Source organism: Neolamprologus brichardi, chromosome 16 (genome assembly GCF_056152115.1).
Source record: "Neolamprologus brichardi isolate AB-2024 chromosome 16, ASM5615211v1, whole genome shotgun sequence".
Classification (NCBI taxonomy): domain Eukaryota; kingdom Metazoa; phylum Chordata; class Actinopteri; order Cichliformes; family Cichlidae; genus Neolamprologus; species Neolamprologus brichardi.
In genome coordinates this window covers 32,684,647-32,705,347 of record NC_142119.1, presented here as the reverse complement: position 1 = coordinate 32,705,347, position 20,701 = coordinate 32,684,647, and the positions used below count along the sequence as shown (strand labels likewise).

Below are 20,701 nucleotides of genomic sequence, written 5' to 3'. Positions count from 1 at the left end.
AATAAATCCCCAGTTTATTGTTCTCCTTCTGATTTGATTTTATCTTATTTACTTTATTTTTATTTACTTTATATTTATTTTATTTACTTGCGTACTTATTCTTATATACATTTATTTATTGTTTTATGCATTTATTTCTTTGAACATAATTACCACAGCTTCTTTGTATATGTACAAGGACAGTAAAGGCCTATTCTATTCTATTTCTTATTTTCAGGAATACTGAACGTTTCACCAGCAGTCAGAAACCTAATAATAGAGTTGGGCCAGCTTTTAAGAACCGGGGAAACTAGTTTGCTTTAAACATGGCAAGTAATTTTCTCACAAACAACCAAGCAATCGATTGTGAAACTGATAGTGGTCAACTCTACAAACAAGCCCAACAATGATTTTTGCTTACTGCGCTTGGAAAACACCACAAATACACACTAACAGATCCAAAGCCAAAATATATCATCAAATTCAAGTTAGTTCCTCAATTCCCTATTCCTCATCTGTTTGACCTGTTGCCCCCACTAATAATAGGTCATTCAAAACACAGATCACCAGACTCATGAGCAGATTCTTCCCCAAGGTAGGTCATTTGGACTCTAAATCAACATACAAAATCAACATAGCTCTTGTGTAACTTTCAAAATTGTTCTTGTCAAATTTGTCATTTTGTAATACATTTTTCACTACACTACTACAATACCAAGTTTTTATTTAATTTTAACTTTGTATATACCAGCTTTGTATATACACACCAATGCTTTTTACATATATTTACTCTTTGTAATATTTAGCTATTTCTTTTAATTAGTTGTGTAAAAAAATACTCCACCAACCACTTAATGCATTTTACCATTTTCAGTAGCAATAAGGTTTTTTTTTTTATTCCATTCTTTTATATTGTGTTCTATTCCATTCTTAAGAGGTTAAACTGACCTGAACTACATCTAGATAGACACCTGTGCTTATGCTTTAGGGAACCATACTCTACAATAAAACGGCTCTTGTGATGGCTTCTGCACTTTTAAAGAATTCTATGTCACTGTCATTGAAACTGAAGAGTCACAATTGACTGTACAAGAAGATGATTTTGGTCTTTGATGCTAGTGAAATCTGCATAAAAAGAAATGCCTGAAGGTAATGCCCAGTTAATAACGTTTCACTATAATGACTTGTAAAATTACCAGTTTCCCATTTTTGCTAAGGACCACTGCAGTGCTGAATTTTTAAATAAATATGAGGACCCGTGTAGAAAAAATTGTGGTGATATATAATAATTTATTTACCTAAAAGCTAATACTTTGTGAATGTATCATTGGGACAACAATGCTGAGCCCACATCCATTATTACCCCACTAGATGCCAGTGTTTCACTTTAACCATAAAAAAGGTGTTACCTTTAATTGCTTAAGTATATGTAATGCCACAGCGCTATATTTCCACTAAGTAAAAATAAAAAAATAATAACACAATTAAAGGAAAAGGTGCTACAGACTCAGTTGCTTAGTATTTTTATTTCTTATTTTTATTTTTTTGTAAACAGGCATTATTGGAGACAGCCAAATTTCCGGAAGAGCAACTGGTGAGAGTTAGATGGACGAGGAAGCGATATTTGTTTAGGTTTAGCCTGAAGAACGCACGTACTTTTTTCATCACAAAGTCTGCCTCTTTATAAATAGTTAACATGCCTTTATTTTCCCAAAATCCATTTGACCAAGATGTTGGTAAGTGAATTGTTGTCTCTTTGGCCCTTTGAGTGTGTCACAGCCAGAAGCTAACGATAGGGCCAGTCACACTAGAGGCTAATGCTAGCTTAGCTCGAGTTGTTTATTCGCTAGCGCTACGTGATAAGTTACTTTAGGGCTGCCAATTTTTGCTACAACACCATATACCAGTCCTGCTAGCCTTTGCTAGTTTGTACCTGACCTGTCGATGTGTTGTCGACCTCTTTTATTAAGTTTGTCGGCCAGTTCATTTGTTAGTATCAGCGATTGCTTTGTAAGAAAAAAAAAACTTGGTGATTCATATAAACTCACAGGATAACCGCCATTACAAGATCAGCTGATCCCAAATCAACTCAAAATACGTTTATGGTTCTATTTTATCTACTTTATCACACAAATACCATTAGTTTAAATCTCCTTTATCATTTTTTCTGTTTTCGTTGAAGCGTATACTTTGTTGATGCTCGAAAACAGTGAAATCCCCATTGCGGTTCACTTGACGTCTCACTTGGGAGGATTTGGTGTTTTCCTTTGTTTTATGTAGAAACTAAATGAGGTTTACATTTTGGTGTATTGGTTAGACAAAAAGAAGTGGATTGAAGATGTCTCCGTGGGCTGCAATTGTTAGTGATGCCTGTTTTCAGTATTTGGAGTTGATACGTCATTGGATAGTTAAATGTGAAAATAATATAGTAATGAGTCATTAATGATTACAATTGTTGAAACCTTTTTTCTCTCCGGCTGGTGATTATTTAGAAAAGCTTGGTCAAGACTAATTAATCAATCACTCTCTGGCCTTTCGGGTTTGGTTGTTATCTGTCTGTATTCAGATGGGTGTAAAATTAAAGGAAAACTCTGAATGTTTCACCCCAGCATGGAGATAATCCTGCTGATTTAACATATTGTGGCAGTCTTCTGCTGGCATTGTTTGTGTCCGCATGTCCCTTTAGCGAGAACTGTCAGTGAAAACAAATGTAAGTGTTTCGCAATAATCGCTGATGTCCTATGACCTTCCTGTTCTGATGAATAGTCTCTTCCCACATGACAAACGGGTTATCTATAAGGTGTATGAGTTAAATAATATGGACTTCACACTCATGAGCTCCTAACCCAGTTGAACATTTATGGAAGATTTTGGACCAGTGTGTTAAACCTCACTTTCTACCACCATTTTTTAAACATAAAATAAGGGGATATGTATTTTATTTATTTATTTATTTTTAAAGGGTGTATTTTTCCTGTAGTTGAGGTCTAGAGTCTTGGAAAATCCATGCCAAGCCTTTCTAATGACCCAGCACCTTTCTAAGACATTTTATATTATGTTTCCCTTTAATTTGTCAGCTATCCTACGTGTTTTCCTAAGCTCATCCTATGTAAATTTTCATAGACACTTCCTGGCTGAACAGCTTTATCTGACTGTGCAACACTGTAGTCCTTGTATGACCATACAATAGAGCACTATTGCACTAGAGAGTCATGGGAGTGACACTATGAGTCGGAAACGTCATACAAGTAATTTGCTACTAGCATATTATGAAACAGCGGCAGGTCACTTTGCATGTCAGAACACCACTTAACATCAATATCGTAGAAATCAATATAGTTTATGTTGTGATTTTTCTTTTAACTCAGAAGATAATGCAGTTCAATTGTTAATGAGGCTTTTCTTTTAGCTTGTCAGCTGCTGAACAGGTCACAGGTTGAAGTACTTAAATATTTACATGGGATTTCTAAGTGTCTTGTCACAATAGGCCATTAGGAACAGGTTGCACAATAAAAACAGCAACATGTAGTTGGCTTATAGAACCCTTCCACACTCATTTTGAGTTCGATAGGTGACAGAGTAACATAAATTAGATGTACAATGTGCCAGTTAAGGGCTTGCGGCTCATTTTTATATTACACCATGCATTTGGCATGTCTTCCCACATTTTCTTTGGAGATAAGCAGCCACAATGCCATTGGAGTTATTTTCTCACTGGACCATATGCACTAAATCCGCATTTTACATATTTCCAGAGAAGGCAACCAATGAAAACAACACAACAGATGACTGGGCACTTATCATGGACATCTGTGATAAGATTGGAACAACAGCCAATGGGTAAGCTTGAAAGAGCCATCTTCTGTTGAATATTAATGGCACATTTTGATTTGAGCAGCCCAGTGGCCCCGGACACTTAATTTGAAAGTGTTTCATACTTGACGACATCAGCAGTACCCCCCAATCCACAGACTGTTCCCTTCTGTTGCAGACCAAAGGACAGCTTAAGATCCATTATGAAGAGAGTCAACCACAAAGTGCCTCATGTGGCGATGCAGGCTCTTAACGTGAGTTTGTTGCTTTACTATTTAATTTAATGTATAAAAATGGCATCACAAATAACTGCAAAAGTTTAATAAATCAATAGATTGGGTCAAACACCTCTCTAGGTTTGGGGTTAGAAGTACAGTTTACTGGCATTTGGGCTGCAAACCCATTTCCTTTAAAAGGATACAGGAAAGTAGACCCTTTCCACGCCAGTATTATTTAAATGAAATGAAGAATGTGAGACCTGTTTGTCTGAGTCATTGTGAGCTAATACTGTCACATGACCTGTTCTATTCTTAGATTTCTGTCTTTAAATTATTGAGATAATTTCAGACTGTTGTCATCAAATCCCACCTCTAAACTCACCTGCTGTTAAAATGTGCTGTAAATAATGAGTGGTTGTCTTTTTACTGCGGTACTTATTTCACTGTCTTGGCTTGCAGTTGCTGGGTGCTTGTGTATCAAACTGTGGCAAAATATTCCACCTGGAAATCTGCTCAAGGGAGTTTTCCAGTGAAGTGAAGAGCATTTTTAACAAGGTATGAAAACTTACCTGATTTGCGTTTCTTTTTTTTCCTTCCTTTTTTTTTGGGGTGGAATCTTATCCAGAGAATTTCTTGTCCGTGTCCTTCAAACTCAGAGGAATTTTAAGTTTAATGTTACAGTTAAAATCTTGACCAATGCCAGACTCCATAGCTGTTTGTTTTCATGTCTTCTTTAGGCACACCCTAAGGTATGTGAAAAGCTAAAGGCTCTGATGGTTGAGTGGGCGGAGGACTTTCAGAAAGACCCACAGTTGAGCCTGATTGGGGCCACCATCAAGTCTCTGAAAGAGGAGGGTGTCAGCTTCCCATCCCCATCCTCACAGGTATATTGACATGATGATTCTGAGAAGTGTAACAAAGTCATTTAGAAGTCTTATACAGTCTTTACTTTGCAGCAGCTACACCTGAGTTTTTATTTTATAATTCTTTGTCATACTTGATGCCAGTATAACAGATAAACAAAGTGTAAGTATACTGTATTTGCAGCATAAATAAAGGCCTCTTTTTGTAAAGTATCAGATTTTACACAAGCTGATGTTCTGTTAAACAATATTGCACATCACAATATACCCTCATCTCTTTTACATTGTATTTTTTTAGTGACCTAAATCTACCTTCTTTTTTCTACTTGGAAATAGGTTCTTCTTTTAAGCTAGTAATATACATCCCACATCCAGTAGGGTTCACTAGCGTGCTGAGGCTGGAATTGTAGCCATGATTTGACCTCAGGCTAGTGTAGTGATTGTGAAGGTTCAGGCTGGGTGGAGTTTGTCTGTTTTGGAGAGTGTATATATGAGAGGAGCTTAGAGGGGAATTTCCTCTTCACATATTTCACATAATTCTTTGGAGGTTTATGTCATAGTCTGACTTGGTAATAGTCAGAGCTGCTTTCTAGTTTCTGTTCTGCTGCTTAATGTGTGTGTGTGTGTTTTTTGTTACGCAACAAACTGGACTTTGACATCAGTTTCTCATAAAGCATCTGACATACTTGAAGACTTTAACTCTAATAAAGCTGCCACTGAGGGGAGAACTATTGTAGCCTTCAGTAGAAACATAAATGTGCAACACATCCTTTTCCGCACAATAGACAACTCAGAGCATTAAATAATAAACAACGAATGACAGTGATGTGAGTTAGGGCTGCGCTGATTTAAGTATTTCAAATAATTTGATTAAAAAAAATTCTCGACACACATTCTTTGCTTTGATGGTTGGTTTAAGGCACGGCTCTGTGGCGCACCATTGTTACAATGGAAACGCCATAAGACTACAAGCAGACCTGCAATACAAACCTTTTTAAGGAGCAGCGTGTGAATAAAAAGTTTGATATTTAGCGCACGCACACTGATAACACAACAGCAGCAGTGATGATGAGGCTGGCGCAGTTTAACGTGGAGCCAGAGTCTGTTTACACACTGCGACGAGCACATGCAGTTGAACTGTTAACTTAGTCTGAAACATGTTTAAATTATACAGCTTGCTGAGCAGCCGTCCCATTTTACAGGGGTGAGTCTAAAGGGGGACATGAGGTGTACTAGACCATTATTATTATCTATTAAGATTTTCATACAATTTTTGAGATGATATAAAAATACTGTCTCAATTAAATTGCCTTAATATTTAAAACATATATAAAATTACATCTTTTTTCCCAAGCCAATAAAAATATACATGGCCCAGTAAAACTCTGAGCCACTGATCTGAGGGTTGTTAGGTTGGACAGTGAATTATTGTTAATATTAATTAACGTCTACACTAGTGTGTCGGGTAATCTTGGGGGCGTTTCTGTGAAGCGCGTATCGAGGCTTGCTTTGATTACGTATGCAGTGACGTTCGAGGCCTCGCGGGCAGTCTGTACCACGTGACTGATTCAAGGACTGGTTCACCGGTTTGCGCCAGATTCGAAATAAAATGGGCAGAAAAACACAGCTGATTCCCATCACACTGTGTTGTGGAATTGGATTACGTACGTGTTACATAGTTACTTGAGCATTTCTTCTTCGATGGAACCAGGAAGAAAGAGATTTTTTTTATTTTATTTTATCTCTCCTAATAAAGTATGCACACAGTAATAAATATAATGAATGATAGGCACCATAATATAAATAAACAACACTACAGATCCTATAATTTGATTTCTGTCTTTTAGTTTATTAAAAAGTGAAGCGCCAAATACTAGTTTGTGTCATTATCCAGATGTACATAAGCATGATTACACAGGTACTAGCGGGTTTTGATTATCGATTAAAATCGATTCTAGCTTGGATAACGTGATATCGATTCATTAAAATCATGAATCGATTTTTAATATAAATATTACTACATTTCAACAACCACCAAACAGCCAAAACAGTAAATGAGAGCAGGTACACCGATTCTGCACAAAGACGTAAACACAAAGCGCTGACGCATCAGAATCAGTGAGATGTCGCCTTTCTCACCAGACAGCACGGACACGGTCGGGGCTGAAAGCCGACAGCTCACTGATTCTAATCTAAGGCATCTGCTGTGATGCTTACACATTAGATAAAGTCTTAAAAGTGTCAGCTTTCTTTTTATAGTTATAAAAATATGCAAATGTACTGATCTATGATCTGAATTATACTATTGACTGACTGTCTGAGGCTAACAGTTACACAATCATACCAAAACTCTGTCCTGATAGTTTCCACTTTCTCTTTTGTATCACACATACTTAGACAATATTCGGGATAAATAACCAAGAAAACAATTTATTTATTCAGTTTAGAGGTTTACACATCATTATAATCACAGAGCCCGCTTCACTTGAATTGTCCACTTGATGGCGCAGTAGAGCAAATGAATCATCACAATGCTTCGAACCATGAGTCGACCAATTGGGTGGAAAGCTTCAGTTCATCATGAGGCTTCATCTCACCATCACTAGTCTACACCATCATAACGTCTTGTTTTCAGCAGCACAAAACCTGTGCAACAAAGCAGAGGGCAAACATCAGAATGCTGATATGCTCACTTCTCTTCATAGAAGCCACCAAATTCTCCTTTAAAGGCTTACAGACACAAACTCTCATTCACTGCACACTTAAACAAGCAGAAACACATGTACAAAAACTCATAAAGCCTGTGAGGAAGACAGAGTAAAGGTAAATGTTATATCTTTGCATTTAGGAAAATGTTTTCTTTAAAAAATAAAATTGAGTATGACACGTAAATACAAAGAGTTTGTTTGTTTTTTTGTTGTTCATCATGGATGAAACATACTAAAGTAGTTGACAGCTGCAGCCCTAATATCAGTAGTCTAAAATCCCTTCGATTTTATTTGCTTTCTCATCCTGGCTTTGTTAACACTGGCTGTGCTCCATTTGGCTCTGATGATGGTGCGCTGCATTTCCTTTTTCGGGATAGGCTGGCAAATGTGCCTCAGTGGAGAGCAGGTGGTCATGTGGCAGCAGGTATGACATTTAATCTCTGTCAGCTAAGGGAGGAAAAGCAGCAGGCAGCGTGACTCAAGCTGTGGCAGCGTTTACCTGTTTATTTGTTTATTTATTTACTTATTGTCAGTTTGGATTTGGCCGCACAAACTGAAGCGGTTTTCATTTTTCCCGTTTCTATTGTTTCGCTTCTGGATACAAATAATTAACGAGACTGCTCCTGGGAGTATTTGTGTCTAAAGGCTAGAGACACATTTCTGAACAATATGTGATACCCAGCATGAACTCCAGGTGGCACCGTGTTTTTAAAAACATTTTGGTTTTTCATTTAAAGTCTTTGTGCTTCATTCTTCCTCAGGTGCACTTATTCTGCACTCTGACCTGACCTTGTCTTTCTATACTGACCACAGGGTTCCAGCACAAAGGCCAACCCATCACCTGCAAGCAAACCAGTGGATGATGACGATCTTGCCAAAGGTAAAGTTATTGTGTTCAATTCATTTTTTAAAAATCCAAAAGCTCTACACAGATTTCATAGAAAGTAATCTGATAAAAATACACGTGAAAACCTTTAAATTGATTCTCCGTGGCTGAAAATGTGATTGGAGCATGAAAATTAAATGAATCTGACATATGTGCCAAGTCTGCCTGTGCTAAATACCCTTTCTTCATTTCCACTTCTCTTGTTTATTTTCTTCAGCTATCGAGCTGTCCTTACAGGAGCAAAAGCAGCAGGCAGAGACACGCCCCATGACCATGACCTCTGACCCTCCAAACTATACTAATGGCGGTGGGGGGCAGGAGGCTCGGAAGGTGCGTGCGCTGTACGACTTTGAAGCAGCTGAAGACAACGAGCTGACCTTCAAAGCTGGAGAACTTATCCTAGTGTTGGATGACAGGTAATATTTTATAACACTTCCTGTCATGAATCAGCTCTGCTATATCTCGCTCTGAACTGGAGATTGCTATACATCCATTTATTTCGTCACGCTTGGATTATTGTAATTCGCTGTTTATGTGTCTAAGCAAAGGTTCTCTGGATCGTCTGCAGGTTGTGTAAAACGCTGCAGCTAGGCTTTTGACAAAATCCTCCAAGTACTCACATGTGACACCGTTGTTATCTCAGTTACACTGGCTTCCTGTTAAATTTAGAGTCGATTTTAAGATCCTGGTCTTGACCTACGGAGCTGTGCACGGACTGGCACCAGCCTACATCTTTGATCTGCTACAGCCCGATGTCCCAGCAGGTCTTTGAGGTCATCTGATCAGGGCTTACTTGCTTTAAAAAATACTAAGAGGAGGACTAAGGGTGACAGAGCTTTTGCCACTGTGGCCCCGAGACTGTAGAACTCTCTCCCCCAAACATTAAGAACTGTGGACTCAGTAGCTGTTTTTAAAAAAACAACTCAAAACTCACCTTTTTAAAACTGCTTTTGGTTAATTTTTTGCCTGTTTTCTTTTCTTTTTTTTAAATCTTTTTATGACTTGTAATCTTACGTGCAGCACTTTGTGATTCTGTCTTGAAAGGTGCTATATAAATAAAAATTTATTTTTTTATTTATTTATATCTTCCCAACCAATAGATAGCACTGTTTTACTGACATTGAATGAAGATCTGGATGTGCAAAAATGAGTTTATTGCAGATGAGTTGAATGTGAAAAATTGTTTACGTAGCTAAACTGAAAATGTTCATTATCCAGAGAAGGGGACAGGTCTGTCAGGTTAGAGGGCGCATTCAGCCATTAGCTTTGATCTATACTTTACCACTAAAAGTCCCAGAGTTTGCACGACCTTTAAGATCAGACAGTCATGTTTAGGGATGGGTATCGTTTAGGTTTTATCCGATACCGGTGCCAAACCGGTACTTTTGAAACGGTGCCGGTGCTTAAACGGTGCTCGAACCGGTGCTTAAAGAATGGAGAACACAAAATTGGTCCAAAAACCTCTCATGTTCAGCTGTTTTTTTTGTAAAAAGATAACAATGTTAGCATTTTCTGCAGCTATGGGGCATATATGGTATCACTCTTGGCTGGAAGCAGTGCTTAAAAAATGGAAAAAACACAAACTTTGTCCAAAAACCTCTCATGTTTAACTGTTTTCCACTTTTTCTTTGGTCATTTTAGTCTTTTTGGCCAGGGTGAAGGGAGTATCTGCCATCAAACAAGAAGACAGCTGCATGTAGCTATGATGGTGTTTGCTAGTTCACCTTACATGCATTAATGTAATAACGTGGTTAGCCTACTCAACATAAATTACACACGAACAACATGAAGCTACTCACGCAGAGAAGAACGGCTGCTGCTGCATCATCATCCTCATCATTTCTGCTACACTAGCAGGGCTCCGGGTCCGATAACAGGCACCACACCCGCAGTAGATGTGCTCGGTGTGAGGTCTCGCAGCAAGCTATCAAATACTGCGCATTTCTCGGCTAAACAAAACCGCTATGCGTCGCCAGGTGTTTCATCGGATTTGAGGTGTTACCTCCCTTGCACAGTATCACAGTATCAGCTTAAAGCACTTGTTGCAGCTGCTGAGTTTGCATATTTTGCTGTGAAGTACAGCCAGACTTTTGACCGCTTCGCCTTGGGCATTTTTAATCTGTAGCTCTGCTCTAAAAGAATGTACGTACCTGGGCCCGCCTACTATCCTCGGAAACGTAAAATGATTGGCTAGAATCTAAAGTGTATCACAGCTCAGGAAAATAAAGCACCTCTGCTTTTCGGTCTGGTTACTACCGTTTATGTCAGAACCGGTGCCATCATGGCACCGGACACCGGTACCCATCCCTAGTCATGTTGCTATATCTTCATGGATGTTGAATATAAATACCATCCCTGCCTTGTAATTTCAGTAATAACCCAAAAATTGATGTAATGTCTAAATAAAATATAAAAATAATATATAAATGAAATGATCTGATGTCAAAAACGAACCTTTGATAAGTTATTATGACATGCTCCATGCTCATTAACTGTTTTGAAACAGAAATTGAATCAGTGTGGTTCAAAGTACATGCAGTGCAATAGTAACATCTGTCAGTGATAATAATGTCACAAGGTTTGTTTGCCTGTTGGAGATTCATCCAGAAGTGTGAATATTTTTAATATGAGATATTATTTTTAGGACTTAAATGATCTGTAAACTCTGTTCTGCAAGTAAAACTAGGCAAACGTCAAAATACTTTTTCATACCAAGAACTCTGAAAACTCGCCATAACCGCCTTTTCTGGAGCTGCCAAAGACCACATCAGGGCGAGAATTTTTAGACTTCTTGTTGTAATGGTTCTGACTGGCATGAAGCTTAGCCAGACGCTAAGTATGGCTTTCTCTCAGTTGCTCCTTGACTTTGGTTTTATGTTTCCGTTTACAGTGATCCAAACTGGTGGAAAGGAGAGAACCACAGAGGAGTTGGGCTTTTCCCCTCCAACTTTGTCACAACCAATCTGAATGCAGAGCCAGAGCCAGGTTGGTAGCTTCTTAAGGACAGACTCTTGTTTGTACTTCCTGTTGAGCATATTGATTTTATTTCTAGAGCTGCTAATGTAATTGAACCTTTTCTTTCATAGTTACTTATGTTGATAACCCGGCGACTCCAGAAGAGACAAGCCTGGAAACCAAAATAGAGCCTGAGCCCGTCTTCATTGACGAGGTAGCACATTTCCTCAGCGATTCTTCATTTGCAAATCCATCTCTCAGTTATTTTACCAACACGCATCTGCTCACGTCTTTCTGCAGACGAAGATGGACCGAACGCTGGCACTGCTGCAGAATACAGATCCTGCAGATTCCACTCCTGACTCCCTAGAGCTGATCCAGCTGGAGGGTAAAAACTTTAATGCCACTCTAAATCTAGTCAAACTGTCGCTGTCAGCTGCAGTCAGTGTGAGCTGTGCTTTTGCTTTCTGACCTCATTTCTCCTTTTCTCTCCGTGGATGTAAACAGGTGCATGTGCACAGATGAACCCACTGATTGATGAGAAGCTGCAGGAGATTGACAGGTAATGTGTTAATTATGTAACATTTCTCTATTATTAATCAGATTGATCATAATCACCATATGCACAGCAAATGCAAAAGGTTCTTCATCCAGGACTTGGGACTGATGTTTGTTTGTGTGTGTTGCAGGAATCACTCAGAGTTATCAGAGTTGAACGTGAAGGTTTTGGAGGCACTGGAGCTTTACAACAAGCTCATGAATGAGGCTCCATACTACTCGGCCTACTCCAAGATGCAGTCACAGTATCCTCCAGCCAGCTCTGCTGTGGGCATGCAGGTCAGAATAGTCTTACATGCCTCTGATTGCTAAAGCTACGTTCACACTGCAGGTCTTGATCCTCAATTCCGATTTTTTGATCAAATCCGATTTTTTTTGTCTGCTCGTTCACACTACAAATAAAACGCGACAGCAAACGCGCTCTAGTGTGAACGCTCAAAGCGGCCGCATGTGCAAAAGAAGACGTCACACACAACGCGCTCTGTTTAGACCCAGACCAACAGTATTGTTTGACTGATGGCCCTTAATATAAAGATTTCGGACTTCACGTTTCCCAATTTTTGCTTTAAGTTATTTTGTTATTTACATAATAATGTAAATAACCTAATAATGATCCTGATTGCTGTTTTAGAGGAGCGCTGCTTCAAAGGATAGTTGCAGATTTCTGTCAGAATCTGCAGATACAAATAAAATGTTCACGTTTCTCCAACGTTGTCTTCCCAGCAGTTTCACTGGATGGCCAGGAAGCGTTTGCGATGTCTTCTCCGGCGCTGATAATTGGCGTCTGTCTTGTGTCAGTGACGTAAAAGACGGATTTAATGCGACATGACCATCAAACAGCAGTCGCTTCCTAAAACATCAGATATGTATCGGATTCAGAACCACATATGAAAGTGAATCAGATCGGATTTGAAAATATTGGATTTGTGCCGTTCACACTGTCATACCATGATCGGATATGGGTCGCATAGGGTCAAAAAAATTGGATTTGATGCGCTTTCGCCTGCAGTGTGAACGCAGCCTTAGAGTGACTCTCAGTTGTAAATGACGTCGAAGCTGAAACCGTGTATACATCCATGATGTTTAGATAGCAAGCCGCACAGAAAAAATATATGTTTGTGTATGTAAACATATGGAGAATCAGCAGGACGCAGAGCTGAATCATACATGTTTTAAGGATGTCTCTAACATGTCTCATTGGCCGCCGGAGCTTTCTCAGCAGATGCTGTTTTCTTGGTGGTGATTAATGTCACCGTCTTTCCCTGGAGATTTAGAAAACTGTCCACTTCGCATAGCAGGCCCACACCAGAGCTCCATGCAGCTTAAATCCAACTGTCAGGATTTTATTGCACCTGCAGTAACAGGGACTTGGTTAAAAACAAGGATTTAAAATGACAAAAAATTCTGAAACTGTTAATAATTTAAAACAAGTGTTTTATCAGCATCATTTCTGTATGCTGAATAAAGACTGAACACAGCTGATCTTCTGTCTGAAAATTACATAAACTCAACTCTGTTTTCCAATATTATTTAATTTGTAACTGTATAACTGTTTCTTATATTATTGGTATTTGTTCTTTGAATATCTCTGTCGGTGCACGTTTCTCTAGAGGCTATTTGTGTAACATAGCTCACCAAATCTCATTATTTGGGGCAGCTGCTGGTGACCTGCTACTGACTGAGGATGTTTGTAGCATCTCAGACAATGAAGGTTGTAGTTTCTGGATGTAGCAGTCTCCAACTAGAGATTAAAGGGTGGTGAAACTAAAAATAGCTTCATTATATGTCTTGAATAAATTCAAAAGATAAGGAAATTGTCATCATAGAGATTTGGATTATTACAATTCTTGAGCAGTTCTCTTCATTTGTAATTTGTTTGCATTAATTTCAAGTGACTTAGGTACAGATGTCCCATAATCACACTGCTATAGGTTTTGGTTGGAGCAAAAACAACACAGCATCAGTTTATATAGCATGAAGCATTTTATTTTTCTTTTGGGGGCATGGTTAGTGGTCTGAAAGATCTAAATTACTACAAGTTGACTTAAACAGGGCTAGTCGAGGACTAACTCACGCCAATTTTTCAGCTGTCTGTTTAAACAAAATGCAACCAGAGCAATAGGAATGTGTTACAAGACGAGGGATGGGTATCGTTTAGGTTTTATCCGATACCGGTGCCAAACCGGTACTTTTGAAACGGTGCCGGTGCTTAAACGGTGCTTAAAGAATGGAGAACACAAAATTGGTCCAAAAACCTCTCATGTTCAGCTGTTTTTTTTGTAAAAAGATAACAATGTTAGCCTTTTCTGCAGATATAGGGGATTTATGGCATCACTCTTGGCTGGAAGCAGTGCTTAAACAATGGAAAAAAACACGTTTCCCACTTTTTCTTTGGTCATTTTAGCCTTTTTGTCCAGGGTGAAGGGAGTATCTGCCATCAAACAAGAAGACAGCTGCATGTAACTACGACGGTGTTTGCTAGTTCACCTTACATGCATTAATGTAATAACGTGGTTAGCCTACTCAACGTAAATTACACACGAACAACATTAAGCTACTCATGCAGAGAAGAACGGCTGCTGCTGCATCATCATCCTCATCATTTCTGCTACACTGGCAGGGCTAGGGGCCAGGACTCTCCTCTTCGGGTTCTTGGGGGATGTTGCTAACTCCAGGTCCGATAACAGGCACCACACCCGCAGTAGATGTGCTCAGTGTGAGGTCTCGCAGCAAGCTATCAAATACGGCGCATTTCTCAGCTTTTAAAAAAACGCTATGCGTCGCCAGGTGTTTCATCAGATTTGAGGTGTTACCTCCTTTGACAGTATCACAGTATCAGCTTAAAGCACTTGTTGCAGCTGCTGAGTTTGCATCTTTTGCTGTGAAGTACAGCCAGACTTTTGACCACTTCGCCTTGGGCGTTTTTAATCTGTAGCTCTGCTCTAAAAGAATGTACGTACCTGGACCCGCCTACTATCCTCGGAAATGTAAAATGATTGGCTAGAATCTAAAGTGTATCACAGCTCAGGGAAAAAAAGCACCGAAATGTGCGCTGCTTTTCGGTCTGGTTACTACCGTTTATGTCAGAACCGGTGCCATCACGGCACCGGATACCGGTACCCATCCCTATACAAGACTGCTTTATACCCGTCATACTAACACTACTAACTCTGCAGTAAGCATATTGCGAGAGCTAGCTGTTTATTTAAAAAATAAGCTACCCATATTAACCAGTGTTATACTAAATAGGCAAAGGGAGAACTGTTAGCACTGTGACAGTCAGGAGGTGGCCAATGCAATTGAGTTACCAACACAAGATAAAACTGGAAAATATAATTTACATGTAGATATGAATGCATTGTGAGCAACCCTTCTCCTAATTGACCTTCCTCATATCTGGTGGCTTAGATTAGGACTGTTACAATTTATAAACTGTTAAATATTCACTAATAAATACTACAAACAGCAGTATCGTAGCATGCCGGCAGCTGCAGCATAGGCGTGGTAACAGGTCAGTATAAACGCCAAAACAAACCAAGCAGGTCAGTGGCAGTCACCGACAGCAGCACCTGCTGGGAGCGGTCAACCAGTTTTTCTGGCTCTGTGCTATATTTACTGGGAAATAAGTTCACTGCCGAACTCTATTACATCCTTTCAGTGCATTCACTCATCAGCACGCTCCTCTCCTGGTCTTCTCAGGGCTACCTTGGACCAGCGGCACCCCCTTATCTTCCTCCATCCATGCCTCAGATGCCCTCTGCACAGCCCTACAATCTGCCCAGCGACCAGCCTGGACCTCTACACTCACTACCCCCAAATGTCTCAGCTCCACCCAACACCTTACCCAACAGCCAGACTGCTCAGCCGCCCTACATGAGGTAAGAATAACACCTCCACCCTTTTAACAAGGACGTTGAAAGTCAGATTTTTAATCACTTGATGTGTCTCCAAATCACCAAAAACATTTTAATTTGTACATCACAATGAACAGCGTCATTGTCACTGACATAGCCGTCACATCACGAGGGAAAATAACAAAAACTTGTGATATGCTTTTCTTCTCTCATAAATATACAGTGGTGTGAAGAAGTGTTTGCCCTCTTCCTGATTTCCTTTTTCTTGTATGTTTGTCACACTTAAATGTTTCAGATCATCAAACAAATTTAAATTTAAACAAAGATAACATAAGTAAACACAATGGAGTTTCTAAATGATGGTGTTTATTATTAAGGGGGGGGAACAAAGTTATGATGACCCTGTGTGAAAAAGTGATTGCCCCCAAATCCTAATAACCGGTTGGGCCACCCTTAGCGGTTTTACAGCCCCATGGAGAAATTTTAGCCCATTCATATTTGCGGAATTGTTGTAATTCAGCGTGAACCACGTTTTTGAGGTCATGCCACAGCATCTCAATCAGATTCAGGTGAGGACTTAAATCCTGACCTAAATCCAAGTCTTCATTTTGTTTTCGTAAGCCGTGCAGAGGTGGGCTTGCTGGTTTGCTGCAGAACCCAAGTGAGCTTCAGCCTGAGATCACAAACAGACTAAACATTCTCCTTCAGGGTGTTTTCTAGTCTTCCAGGTCCCGAGGCACTAAACAGCCCCAGACCATGACACTACCACCTCCATATTTTACTGTATGATGTTCCTTTTCTGAAATGCTGTATTACTTTCACGATGTAACGGGACACACACCTTCCGAAAAGTTCATCTTTTGTCTCGCCAGTCAACGGAGTATTTTACTAGAAGTCTTTATCTTTTCTGTCAAAACTGAGACGAGCCTTTAGGTTCCTTTGGCTCAGCAGTGGTTTGCAGGCCATTTTTTCCCAGTCTGTTTATTATGGTGGAGTCATGAACTTGCAGGCATGCAGTTCTTTGGATGTTGTTCAGGGGTCTACTGTGATATCTCGGGTGAGTCGTCACTGCGCTCTTGGGGTAATTCTGGTCAGCCGGTGTCTCCTGGGAAGTTTCACCGCTGTTCCATGTTTTCGCAATTTGTGGATAATGACTCTCACTGTGGTTTGCTGGCGTCCCACAGCTTTAGAAATGTCTCTGTAACCTTTTGTAGACTGAGATTATGTTGTTCTTATTGGATCGTGGCATGATGTCTAGCTTTTGAGGATATTTTGGTCTACTCCGCTTTGATCGGGCAGGTCCTATTTAAGTGATTTCTTCATTGAGAAAAGGTGTAGCAGCAATCAGGCCTGGGTGTTCATAAACACTTTAATTTAGAAACTGCATTTTGTGTTTACTTGTGTTATTTTTATCTAATATTTAAATTTGTTTGATGATTTGAAACATTAAAGTGTGACAAATACACAAAAAAACAGGAAATCAGGAAGAGGAAATGTACTGTTACTATGGAAACACTCATTTAGAAAACCGAATTTGATCACTACTAACAAAATCATATTACCTAACAATCATATTTCTCTAGAGGATGCATTGAAATGATAGATTCATGAATTTGTTGACCTAAATGTCACTTGTGGATTTATTTCACAGCAGTGGTTTGAACGCTCCGTACATGAGCCAAGCCACAGGAGCTCCTTACCCACCTCAGGCAGGCATGACCATGGATATGTCAGCCTACCACAACTCCAGCATGCCTCCTGTGTCCTATCCTGTAGCAGCTCCCCCTCACCAGGCTCCTCAGCAGCAGCAGCAGCAGCAGGCAGCATATTATCAGCAGCCTCTTCTGTAAAACGAACACAGGGCAGACCTGAGAAGATACACCCTTCACATATTTCAGCTGCTAGTTGTGTGTTTATTTGGTTTACCTAGCACACATGCGTGTGTCAGGTTATTGCTTTAGGAAAATTCCTTTGGCTTTTATTTTTGTTTTTCATTTTGTTTTGTTTTTTTGTGCCTGACAAGCTGAACAGACACCCCCTGGAAAGCTGAAATAACTGATGCGTGTATGTAACGCAGGTCTGCTATGCATCCAAGTCAAAACTCGGCTACTGTATGTGAGGCTTAACACTGCACCGAGAGTTTTCTCTTAGTCTCCTCGTTTTTCATGGGTGACTCAAAGCAACGCTGGTTTTCTCAAACATCATCAGTCAGCGCGAAGAAGAGTTGGTTTTGTTGTACAGGACCATGCAACGAGCAGTCATTGTCTAATTTGTTTAGGAAATTAGCATATTACAAATAATACATCAACACCATGCTGTTTCTGAATTGAACTGCGAGTCTTCTTATTGGTTAAAGAGGATTAGTCCACACTAGCCTAGATGAGATAAAATGTTATTTTCTTCTTTGTTTATGATCTGTTCACACAACCTCGTCTGCAGACGCAGCATTTTGGCAGCCCTTAAAGCCTAATACGTCGACGGTGCGATAACGTGCTCAAGTTGGAATAAAATCGAGTAAAGTATTCCTTGTAGCTCTGAAAGTAAAATGCAAGCAGCTTCCAAGTCTTGTGCACAAGTGTGGCTATCAAAATCTTTCCTGAGAGGGATCGCTGAAAAGGCCAACAAAAAAATAAACAGCCTGCAAGCATGTAGAGTAAATGTGAATAAAAACACAATCATATGTTGTAATGTAGGCAAGGGAAATGGAACAGTTACCGGTTTGTTTGTTTTTCTTGTTTAAGTCTGCAAGCGGATTCATACGAGCCGTTTATCCTGATCATCATCTTGATTGCACCACTCAGCTGATGTAGTTTATTCATCTGCAAAGACTGAATTCGTGAGTTCCAGCTCAGGTGCTCTCTTCAGCACAAACACGTGCAGGTACTTAAAAGGCCAGATCTCCCATTTCACTGTTCTCATCACCAGCCACCAACGCTGTAGCTGATCAGTGTCTCTAACAGAATTTAGAAGTGCAAACTCTATTTCTCAATTGTCAGATATGTTAACATTGTAAATAATTCAGAAATGACGTTCCCATAGACTCTTTGCCTTGTGCATTCTATGGTTACATTTGACATATTTAATTATGTGTATGTGTGTGTGCACATTTGTTTTTTTCTCCATGTTTGTGCGTGTTTGAGTACTTTCCCAAAAAGAGGTTCGTTGTCGATGTAAAGCGACACTGATTTTCAAAGGTTTGGGTGAATGGATAATAGATAAACGTCTGAATGGGTTTGGTAGTCTGGTAAAATGCTGCATCTCTTCATGGTTCTAACATCATTCTGTCTCTTCTATGTTTTATGCAAATCCACAGCACATTCTTTAATGTGTATGTACTAAAACGTCATAATTGTCATCAGCATTGCCTGTACTTTGATATATATATATGTGAAGACATGAAAAAGTGGGTAATTATTTTTACTTGGCTTCTGCTTTTACTTTTATTTTCTTGGCAAAATGTAAACGACAACATTTATTTTAAATACACAAAAAAATCTTTAGTCAAACTGAAGAAATAGATGTTTTTCCCAAGCTCTCATGAAGTCCTTCGGGCTGCTGCAGTAACTCCACACTTCTAACTTTAGCCAGAACTCAATTTGTGTTAAGCACCCCTAATGTTAAAGGCAGTGTATATTAGATGTAAAATATCTGGATTTGTCAGTGACTTTGGCATTGCACCTTAGCTTTGTAAACATTTTATTTTACCACTGAATGCCTTGTTCTTCTGTAGAAATCAAAACACAACGTTGGGAAGCGACTTCTGTCTCCGAATCCTCTGGACGTGTATAATTGTTTATATTTGAAATATCCCAGGAAACGTTGTGTCATCCAGGATTTTAAAACTGCTTTTGTAACAGAGCAAACTGTATAATATTCTTCAATAAATATTCTTTGAAATAAGAGACATGGCGTGTGTGGAAGTTGATTTTGTTCTTTTAGCGCCGATTCCTCTGAAGCTGTTGAATAATTACATTTGTACAATTAAGAGAAGGGTGATTAAAATAGAAACTGTCCACCTACAGTAATTAGCCTCTGCTATTCCCTGCACATCCCCATCTGCATGAGACGTACAATCCAATAATATGCTCTACCCAGAAGACATGATTTATTAATTGCACTTGGCCTTTTTATAGCTTCTACTTTTTTTCTTTCTATTGGGTACACTGGAGGTTATGTGAATGCTAGAGCTGGTTATGGGTAGCAAAGCGCAGGCAGTGTTGGGGAGCAGAGATGGGCAGTAACGCGTTACTTGTAACGCGTTACTGTAATCCGATTACTTTTTTCAAGTAACGAGTAAAGTAAGGGATTACTATTGCAAAAACGGTAATTAGATTACCGTTACTTTCCCGTAGGAACGCTGCGTTACTGCGTTACTAAAACCGTGATTTTCTTGCGAGAATGTCTCATGACAGTGACGTAAGCGAGTGTGATGTTCGTGACAACAGCTGTGTGCAGATCAACAATGGATCATATATCGAGTGCGGAGAGAGTATGAGCGTGCAGCGTTTAAAGCGTGGAAGTACTGACCTTACTTTGAGTTTGATTCCGTAAAAAGTGACAAAAACATTAGTGTCCGCTGTGCGTGGGAAGAAAACTTCTTTTTACAGCGAAAAAAAACCCCTAAACTTCCAAGCAAGCACCGAGTAGCTACGACGTAATGGGAAACTCACAGAGAAACTGCGGTATCCTTCCACTGACCGCTGCAGCACACCTGCACCAGGATAAACCTCCGCCTACTCTACTCCTGCTTTACAGGTGAAAATAGAGCAAAAGGACCGCTAGTCTTTGACTTTATTTATTTTCTGCTGTGTTTTACTTGCATCTGAAAGAGTGAGTGTAAACACAAAAAAATAAAAAAAAATAAAAA

General features: G+C 39.5%; 1 protein-coding gene across 2 annotated transcripts; it reads left to right on the top strand.

Annotated features, from left to right (window-relative positions):
* The first annotated feature begins 1,554 nt into the window (after positions 1 to 1,554).
* On the top strand, positions 1,555 to 19,736 carry stam2 (signal transducing adaptor molecule (SH3 domain and ITAM motif) 2). Of its 2 annotated transcripts, none has more exons than XM_087829566.1 (14): positions 1,555 to 1,715; positions 3,735 to 3,819; positions 3,971 to 4,046; positions 4,470 to 4,565; positions 4,748 to 4,894; positions 8,395 to 8,461; positions 8,685 to 8,883; positions 11,358 to 11,452; positions 11,554 to 11,636; positions 11,723 to 11,810; positions 11,930 to 11,984; positions 12,112 to 12,259; positions 15,680 to 15,858; positions 17,489 to 19,736. In XM_087829566.1, the coding sequence occupies exons 1-14, from the start codon at positions 1,676 to 1,678 to the stop codon at positions 17,682 to 17,684; spliced, it is 1,554 nt and encodes a 517-aa protein (XP_087685692.1). In that variant the 5' UTR covers positions 1,555 to 1,675; the 3' UTR covers positions 17,685 to 19,736. The 2 variants fall into 2 exon arrangements, with proteins under 2 accessions (XP_087685692.1, XP_087685691.1); XM_087829565.1 differs by having other exon boundaries at positions 17,486 to 19,736.
* The last annotated feature ends 965 nt before the right edge of the window (positions 19,737 to 20,701 follow it).

Bases quoted from the DNA above. Each gene is read 5' to 3' on its own strand.
- stam2 (XM_087829565.1), top strand. From the start codon at position 1,676: ATGCCTTTATTTTCCCAAAATCCATTTGACCAAGATGTTG. The intron at 8,884-11,357 runs GTAATATTTTAT...TTCCGTTTACAG, and splicing joins ATCCTAGTGTTGGATGACAG to TGATCCAAACTGGTGGAAAG. The intron at 11,985-12,111 runs GTAATGTGTTAA...TGTGTGTTGCAG, and splicing joins AAGCTGCAGGAGATTGACAG to GAATCACTCAGAGTTATCAG.